Source organism: Haemaphysalis longicornis, unplaced genomic scaffold, assembly GCF_048455015.1.
Source record: "Haemaphysalis longicornis isolate Haplotype H1 unplaced genomic scaffold, Haemaphysalis longicornis Haplotype H1 scaffold_6, whole genome shotgun sequence".
Lineage (NCBI taxonomy): Eukaryota > Metazoa > Arthropoda > Arachnida > Ixodida > Ixodidae > Haemaphysalis > Haemaphysalis longicornis.
This window is the reverse complement of record NW_027526407.1, coordinates 46,829,136-46,838,891: the sequence shown is the minus strand read 5'-3', so window position 1 is coordinate 46,838,891 and position 9,756 is coordinate 46,829,136. Positions and strand designations below refer to the sequence as shown.

General features: G+C 42.0%; 1 protein-coding gene across 1 annotated transcript in view; it reads right to left on the bottom strand.

The window, feature by feature from the left end:
- Positions 1-2,128: 2,128 nt before the first annotated feature.
- Positions 2,129-9,756, bottom strand: part of LOC144142569 (potassium voltage-gated channel subfamily KQT member 1-like) — a 146,027-nt gene continuing 138,399 nt past the window's right edge. Inside the window, exons 15-17 of the mRNA XM_077674162.1 lie at positions 8,390-8,484; positions 6,872-6,968; positions 2,129-6,404 (exon numbers count right to left, since the gene is read on the bottom strand). Coding sequence (XP_077530288.1) covers positions 6,306-6,404; positions 6,872-6,968; positions 8,390-8,484 — 291 coding nt within the window. The 3' untranslated portion in view covers positions 2,129-6,305. The remainder of the gene's footprint in view (positions 6,405-6,871; positions 6,969-8,389; positions 8,485-9,756) is intronic.

The window sequence follows — 9,756 nt, the reverse complement described above, 5'->3', positions numbered from 1 at the left end:
TCGGCTCATTGCGAAAGGCGGCCAGAAGACGACGCCATGTGGGACGTCAATATATCCCCAGAAGGACGCGTGCGCGCAATAATCCGCAAGTGAGGAGGAGTGAGAGGGTATGTTTGTTTTCATAGCGAAGCTGCATACGGGTGGTTTCGGACCAAAGCTGCGTCTGTCGACAGAGCCGCGTAGAATAGTTATTTTCGTCTCTAAGGCTTGTGCAAAATGCTCTTTACCTCTTAACATAATCTACGTATCTTGGAAAAGAAAAACACGCCAAAAGGGATCACTAGGGTGATTCTATCATTAAACTGAGTTTCAAATACTCGTTGGAGATAATGCAGTGAAATTTCCAGAATTCCCAGATACAGAATTTCCGCGGCTGTCAACACATGTCCGCCTGCGGGGGAGTAAGGTTACAGAAAGTTGTTGCAACATTTGTTTTGCCAAAACTATTTGGAAACAAATCAAATAAACATTAGTCGCACCTGTGTTAGTACACTGGGTTTCTTGAAGTTTATAAAAGAAGGCGGAAATTTGAATTAACTATTCCTCCACACACTTTCAGGTATGATCTTTATGTATAGTGCACCTGACCACAGCCCAATTCTTGCAATCATTCCGTTTGTTATAAGTGCCTATAATAATGCCACGAGCATCGTTATTACGGGCCCCAGCGACATTATAAGTAGCAATTTGGACATAAGGTCTTGTTTGGGCTGTTATTCACGTTCCAGGGCAGTGGTAAAAAGTTTCTACAACGATTTATCCGCCCTTACCTTGTCCTCGAAGAGACAACCTCCGTGAATACCACATCACCCTGGTTTCTGCTCAGACCGTCGCTATCGCGGCACCGAGATTGTGCATGTGCCTGGAGTGGAGTATTTATTAGATCACTCTCCGTAAAAGCTAGCTACCCGGAAGCCGCTTTCGCTGTGAGGCGAGAACTTATTTGAGTCCCATAGTTGTGCGCGACGCGAGACTTTCGTATTTCCCCTTGACACCAGATGGTCTGTGAGTGAATAAAACTTCGTTCATTTCACCTGTACATGATCATCATCACCTCATATTCCAGTGACTCGCTGGCGCCGGGTTCATAGAATAAATTTCCTCTATATGTCCCTGCAGCGAGCGTGTCTGTTCCTTTAATAAGGGCCCCTAACAGAGCAGGAAATGTCTGCTGCTTTTGTTGTTTTCAGGAAAGCGTAGCGAAAAGGTTTGTCTGGATATATCGAGGGCTTCCCACACTGCGAAGTCTTATTTGAAATGAATGGGCAATGAAGGATCACGCTGAAAACAAGAAAAAAAAAGGTCATTACGAGTAGCAATATTCCTTATAGTTCGGCCAGCTCACCGCTAAAAATGTTTTTCAAGTATCGCGGTTTTATGCAGACGTCGTGACTACGGTGTCGTTTTAGTTTGCTGGAACTTACCTTAATGATGAGGTTACCGCTTGGTAACCAGTCCCGATGGGCAACGGCGTGTTTGCAATTTTTGCGCATCACTAAATTAAACTTTTTATTGCGTTGTGATTTCACCTGCTCTTTCCGCGAGAGAAATCCCCGATTTCGAATTTGTTTTGCTTCTTTTTTATGGACATCTGAGGGAGAGAAAGTGTACGCCTTAAAATGAACAACAGGACTAGACTCCTGATTGCGAAGGGAAATTAGTGGTGAGTAGATTTAATATTCCAATCCTGGAGGCATTACAGATACGGCAAATTGCCGAAAAATTTCTCATGGCTTTGATTAATGTGTATAGATGATTTTAGCTATTTTTGACAATCACATCAAAGAACCAATGCCGTCGAATTGGTCACTAAAATTCTTCAATGAATTCCAAAGAAGCGTAGTTTAATTGAGTGACCTTACCCACAGGAAATGGGATTTTTTTTATGAGTAGGAACGAAATACAGAAATATGCTTATTTTTTTTATGAAATCACATCATCTGAAAAAAAAAAAACGGGTTTCAAATGGGCATAATTTGAGACAGAGGAGGTGCCTGAAAATAAAACTTTATTTGTGGACAACACTAACTCTCCGACGAGCAGTAAAAAATGAACACCAACCTGTTTTGCAACTGGGAAAATTATGAAAAAGAAATACACAGAAGGAAAACGACAGTGTGACGTTGATACTTTATTGGTCCATCAGCATTGGTCTCACAGTCGGAGTGACAATATCATTGGAAATAGTTTCATAAGTAATAAACGATGCATCCATTCTGTTCCCTGGATCACGGCAATACCATTCCTATCTTACAAAGTTGTCTGTCAGGATTAGTACAGTTTATACAAAGACGAGCACGAGGTGAAACAGCAACGCTTGCTCGCAGGTCATGAATGCAAATGTTTGTTTTCAAACACTACAAATGACGGCGAATGTTTGTCGTGAAATACTATAAATGATGGGAGCTAAGGTATAAATATTTGAAGAAAACAAATCTTACTCGGTAAGATGTTTTCAGTACAAACATTCTTTCTGGTATTGATGACGAGAGCGGGTGAATGTTTGGAGTCAGTATTCTAAAGAAAATTTCTGTGGCAATAATTTTAAGCTCAAGGGTTCCAAATGCGAGCACTTGATGCTCCGTATCAGTATAATACATGTTCTACGTGTACGACAATGATGCCAGAAATCACGTGGCATCACAATTTTTCGACACATTTAATGCGTAGAAGGTTTGCTTCAGCACCCAAAGCCGGGGCAGTGTAACGCCTTGCATTTGCACAGAAATTACCTAATGGGCAGAAGTAACACATTCAATCGTTATATTAGCGTTAATTGAGATAATTGTTTGAACGGAAACTTGAACAACAAGAAATTACGAAAAAAATGAAAGTTTCGCGAAAAAAATGAGAAAATCAAAAATTTGCAACCTGCACATCACCGAAACACGCAGACTAATTGACATCAGCACGAAAAAGAAGAAAATTTGGATATACAAATAAACACCAGCGAAAATGAGCAAACCATGCGGCGCTATGCATTTCCACAAAAGTTATGATTAACGGAAATAGCGCAGTTATTCGTGAGAATAGCCCAATGGAAATAATAGTTTCAACAAAACATTGAGAAACCAAAAAATACAAAAAATAAGTTTTGAAACTTGAAACGAAAAACTAAGGAATATCATTTTGAACATCTCCACAAAAAAACGCGAACACTCAACTAACAATGACCGTGAAAAAAACGGTGGAAATACGAATAAGAAAAAAGCGAAAACGAAACAACGCTGCACTAAGCCTTGAATGTGCGGAAGAATACGTAGTTAGCAAAGTAAAGGCAACTATTTGCTAGAATGGCGTAAATTTACTTCATTAAAGAGAAGAAACAAAGAAAAACCAAAAAGCAATAAAATAACACAACGCATTTGGCTACTTATAGCCAAATGTGGCTGTGAAGAACTCACAAAGAATACAAGCGACATTAGAATGCTACGAATTAAGCGACAATTCTCAGAATTTCTTCAGACTTATTGATCGCATTGCACTGTAAATGGCGTACCTAACATTGTCCAATGTCGCCACGTTCCCAGGCAGCTTGTGATAATTTTGTGTCAAGCGGTTTTAAAACGGATATACTTTGCTCCTTGAAAAAAGAATGCATTTCTCATGAATGCACTCGAGAGAGTCACTTTATCCTGTTTGTTATTTGATATGTCACCGGTGATTAACGTGGTAGCTTAGGCGACTTGATTAAGCTTGAGAAAGAGAGCTGCAAAAACAAAAATGAGAGAGGTATGAGTGGCGTTACCCCTCTTGTCATTGTCTTTTGCATGATTTTCACTTCGTTATCTTTCATCACCACACAATAAATGTTAAAAGAAATCTTCGTCGCCATCAAAAGTGTACAGCGACCATTGTTTATTCAAGCTCTTTATTTTAAGTTTGCCTGAAATTATTTACAGAAGAAATCTTCACTTAAATCCAAGGTTTAAAGGGAGTATTTTGATCCAAGCTGCACGATTTGTTGTTTGCGACCATTTAATGCCCTATTAATTTGTAACTATTCCCCTAGGATATAAAATTGTCATCGTGTGCTGGGGCATACAAATATCATTTGTGTGTGCAATGTCCTGAAGATGGTAAATGTGCTTTACAGTGGGTTGTACAGAGTGGGTAGAAAGCGCTTTGTAGAAAGAGCAGCCGTAGTCTTGTGAGGGTGTAGGCGATTGTTTGCGACGTCTTTGGTCGAGATGCTTTGGTGTTGTCAAAATCTTGGTCAATGGGATTAAACACATTGGCGGCCTGAACAGGGACACTACATTGATTGCTAAGGGGAAGCATGTATGTTATGCCAAGTGAAAGTACGTAAGCTCTCTCCAAGCACCACAAGGAAGCATCCTTGGCAAAATAAATAAAAAATAATGGCCCCATGTGGGTTTCAACCACTGACGATGACTGGGTACGTTGCCATTCTCATCACGTTAAAGTAAATTATCCTTTAGCATTCACACTAGAGAATATTTGTAAAAAAAAGCAAAAACAAGCTTCAAGAAGTCATCAGATATGTCTAGTTTAATGTACCTCAAACGCACGTGAAGCCACGTAGGGCTAACGGTCACTGAACGAGAGTTCAGAGATGCGTTACTCCTTCGGGGAACATATCGCATTTAAATTACCATTGTGCGCCATATGTGCAGGTATGGTTAGTCCTCAGCAATACATATCCCTTGTTTACTGGGCCCACGTACCAGCTGCTGAAAAGGCGGCAGTTCGCCGACTATAGGCATTCAGGCTGGTTTATATCGGTGAATGGACGTGCGCGACAAAACGGGGCCTATTTTGTGTATAGGAGCAAGTAGCTATGCAGGTTTTAAGGCGTGCTCTCCGGCTAGACGGGGCAATGATCTACTGGTTACTCAAAATGTCTGCCTTGTGAGAGAAGTGTCACGGCAAAGGTGCCTGAGCGACTGAAAATATTTCACAATGACTGAATTAACTCTGTGCTGGCTAGTTAGCTCGTTAAAATGTTGAACATAAGCATTTTCTCTACTTAGGTCTTAAAATTTTTATACATAAAACATTATGGTGTTTAATCAGTGCTACGAAGACAACCAGAAACAATTATTAGTAGGTAAAAATCATCTTTCGATACCCTGCATTGCAAGCGCTTGTACAAACACGAAAGTGGGCATGGTTACCTGCTTCGTAGCTGCAAACAGCGTAATGTATACTGCAGGCTCTGGTCCAAAACGTTCCTCAATGCAAGCGAACCGCTAAAGCTTACTGACGCGCTATGCGGTGAAGTGCTGAGTAAAATGCCGAAGTTGATGCCACAAAAAATTCATAAAATCAATTCAACCTTCCACTAAACTATTTTGTATAGTCACGATTTTGTATATTTTGTATATTCGCATACCCTGATTTGCTGTATATAACGGACAAAAAGGCCACCCTTACCTTGGTACGCGAAACACAGCAGTTGTAACTTTACACTGTGCTCATCTAAAGCAGTAATGGTTTTAAAAGCGCTCAAAACACATTTTTATAAGTGCGCTTTTTCGGGTACACGCTGCTCTTTAAATGTTACCAGGACTGGCTGAAGTATGTTTTTTGCACTGTTGACGTGGAAGGGTCCTTACAAGAAGTGTTAGTTATAGAAAATTCAGTGTGTTTCTTTGTAGTGCGGATTTTCTCATGGCCGCATTTAGAAGGACTTGCTTATGTCGTAAACCACCTGTACTAGCGCTGTCATTGCTTCAAACAGTCACTAGCCTTTCATAAATTCTTACATGTTTTACTGAAGCCAGAAAATATACTAGCCACGCTTGAACTGGAGATCGTAATCGTTTGGTTATTTGAAAAAAGCAGTGGACTTGAATGACTCATGATGAACTTCGGAGTCCAATGATCAATGAGAAGAATATTAGAGGCACATGCGATTCCCAATTTAGAATGCCCGAAATTTGGACTTTTTGAGTGCTAATGCGATACTTAGAATCTGTAAAACGAAGATTCATAGTGCCGAGTGGTAAAATGGAAGTGAACATACAATGACGGAGTTGAAGTCCTGCCGCCTGAGAGGGGATGAGTGGCATGCATGTCGTTGTGGCTGTTTATGTGCAAACACCTCCTTTTCTGTGCTTTTCTGCTTTACCATTTTAAAGATTGAACGCCCGCATTGACCAAGACTGATCAGCGAAGACATCGCTTTTTAGTTTATGGGTTTGTGAATTAATTACGCTTGAAGGTTCGTGGTACGTGTCTACACGCTGGGAGAGAGCTCCTTCAGGGAAGTGTCGCGGTACATTTAAGTGGATATCACACTCAGCGGCTTCATATTCTAAAACGGTTGTGAATGCGGGGTCCTAAATGTCATACTCCGTCCCGTGATCTCCCTTGTGGCCACTTGAGATGAGTTCTAGCATGGACAGAACACGGTCCACTTTGCGGTCCAGGGTGATGAGCTGCAAAATAGACAACAAAATAAGCAGCTATGTTAGGCGCTCTTTGGGGTTGCCTTGTTTTAAGGCCTTTCTTGATGTTTACTTGTTCATCGTCTTTGTTAACACGTGTGCGAAAGAGCTCGATAGAATGAGCATCATAAAAAAGATTGTATATGGTTCTGCATTTGTGAGGCGAGTTTTGTTTAGAGACGGTAGCCGCAGAACAGAAATTTCTTAATTAACTTCTGGCTGCTTACTTGAGGAAATATTTTGCGAAAGACAGGTTCTAGTATGAATTTGCGCCAACAGTATAGCTCCGTGTTCGTTTTTAACAGGAGGATGAGCATACCACGCTCTTTGAGAAAAAATGAAGGTGGTCAACGAAACAAACATGCCATTACTGCGTGGTTTGGCTTGTAGATTGGTAGAAAGGTGAATAATTGATATTTCACAGCAATAGAACCGGTCTAAAACAATCAGCTGAGTACCTGCATCTCCATGCGGTGAAGGCGGGCTCCAACAGTCATTGGCTTCATGCCTTTCTCGTTCAAGTAGGAGCCCGGTTTCCCAAGTGTCTGATCTAACCTGCAACGAAGCGCAGCAGTATTTACCTATCAGAAATAACGCCTTCGCCCATTTTAAAACATCCTCGGCTGCTTTTAAATTATCCACATTACCTTTGTGCACCTAATAAAGTGGACATTATATGAAAAATTACAGCCTATCACTTACATTGATATGGAGGGGTCCGCATTAGCTAAGTTATTCTGGTTGTGTCACAAGTTTGTATTTGCGAAGTGAAAGGTGCTTGTGAGCAGTTTCAATTTTAACTTGCTATGTGGCAGACGCGTGTCGTTCACTCGGAGAAAGAAGAGCGGGAACTGAAGGAACGTCAGCGCACACAGATGCGCGAATGGAGGCCAAAACAACCCAAGCCGCTGCCGCACAACTTGCATACGCCGCTGTTGTGGCCACAGGTCCCCCTGGGTCGAGTAGCTACGAATCTCTGCCAGGTGAAGGGCAACTTTCCCGGTTGGAACGCAAATGTGAGCCAATAAGGATAATATATAAGTTAAGTATAGCGGAACCCCACCATAGCAAAACTTTGCAGTGTGAAAGAGCTGCGAACTTGTTTCCAAAAATGTTAGGTGGAACTGCAAGGTGAGGGACTGTTGTTACTAAACTGATTTTGTTAAATGGGGCAGTTCCTCACTGAAAACTTGTTAGCCACAATTATGGTGCGTGGAATTTTATTTTTGCAAGTAGGGCTGCAAGGCCGAATTAATAGATGACAGTAAATCACAAGTCTGAATTCTTACGAATAAATCACAATATCGCACAATATCGTGATAGTGGATGACAGCAGGCATTTGTCACCAAGCTTCATTATCAAATATGAGCGAATTTTTTTAATCGCGTGCTGGTTCGAAAGCTTGTGATTGCTGTAAACGCAAAATACGTCATTGGGAAGTTTTAGATCACGTGGGAATATTTGCTGCCCTTAGTAATATCAAACCGCCACATTTCTTTGAAAGCACCACCCAAACAACGTTGCCTAATATGCAGGTTTGGTGTCGCCGCACGATGCGGGCATCCTCAGTGCTAACGTGTTTTTTGTATCTGGCAAACTGTTCTGGGCAGATAAATTTGTTTTTTGGGGGGCATTTTTGCGATCTTTTCGCCCAGAAAATGTATATTCAGAATTTTTTTACTTCCCTTCATTTTGTATTTACATATTTTTTTTTGCTTTCTTGAAGACTGAACGAAAATTGTTATTTTAGTATTTGTTTCTAGACCACTATCCATAAAATATTTTAGACTACTCTCATTAACCTACATTTGATTTTCCGGCATTTAATGATTAGATAATGGTTTCAGCAAAAAGTATTTTCTGAGGCTCACAAGAGTGGACAATTCCGTGGTGATAACGCCAGGAAAAAAACATTTATATGCTTCGTTTGGCTTGGCTTGGCTTATTCGAGACGTGAATGGCTTAACGTGCTCACCTTCGCTGTAGTTCCTTGATTCGTACCATCATGTTTACGTGCCCTTGAGAATATTGTTCGATAACGTCACGGACGTCATAAGGCTTCCGCGCTTGCTGAAACGATAAGAAGATTGCCTGCATTATATGGTAATAAACACAGGAAGGAAAGAAAAAAACAAGTTGGCTCCACAGGTAAAGCGATGCTGGGGCTAGAAAGCACTACCAGACCCTTCTGAGGATTATAGTGCTATACGTGTCCTTCTCGGTTAGTTTGCGCTACACGAAGTCATGGATTACCGCTACCAACTAGCCCAAACCCAAACGCCGCTAACTTAGATGTACTACACCCGCCTAATTTTTTACCAATATCACGGCAGCGTCGACCATTTGCTCAATCAGCGCCGCGTGATGGAGCGATACGGCGAACTCGGCGAGAGTAGCTGCATGCGCACTAAGCAAAGGCCGCTGCTGCCGTCGTCTGCTTAGGCTGTTCCAAGAGCAAAAGGGCGCCCCCGATTTTTAAAGACGATAGCAGAGTCTTTCAATGCTTCTCTGGTCATAAAACTCCCGGCCAAGTTTCGTACGGGGACAAAGATTACCACGTGGGGCGCCACCGCAGATCGGAGGGAATCGGGCGGCCGCCGCTGCTCTGTAGCCAGACCGGCAGGCAGAAACGCAGTAGCAGCATTCCCGTTCACACCCAATTTTTTCGCCACTCACAAAATGACAAGTCCATTTGAGTGGCCCATGACACGTAAATCGAAATCGCACTGCTGATAAGGCGGCGAGCGTCTGTTTTATCTTACTCCGTGGTCCGTTCCCTTCCAAACGCGCTCTGACCAGCCCCCGGCTGCCCTCCGATCAACACCAGCGCCGCGGCGCGGCAGCGTACGAAGCTTTCCCATAGCGTGATGGCGAAGTTTCATGACCAGAAAGGCATTGAAGGACTTTGACGATAGTCTTTCTTGGGCTACTTAAACCCAGAAATTTTGGTCTTTCTGTATTACTGTTTGTATGTCCGTTTGTATGTCAGTCTGTCTGTGATTCGATTCAGCCACCCGGCCAAAGTAAAATAGATATTGTGCAATAGTCTTATATACTCACAGCCAAACGTAAACGTCTAAGCCCGGTTTATATGTTCATACTTGTCAGCTTTGTTGAACAAGAACAAGACATTACGCAAATATAAGACAGCAAATTAGTACACAAGGAGTATTTACAGTGTTCCTTAATAAAAAATTCCTGGATGCTTGGTTATTCGATAGCAAATGATATTCTACATCTACTGCAGAAACACGCCGCCTGCTGTTGCATGCGCCACCTGCTGGAGGCACATAAAAAATCACGCGGCAACAGCAACGAAACGTTCCACTAGCTAGGTTCCAC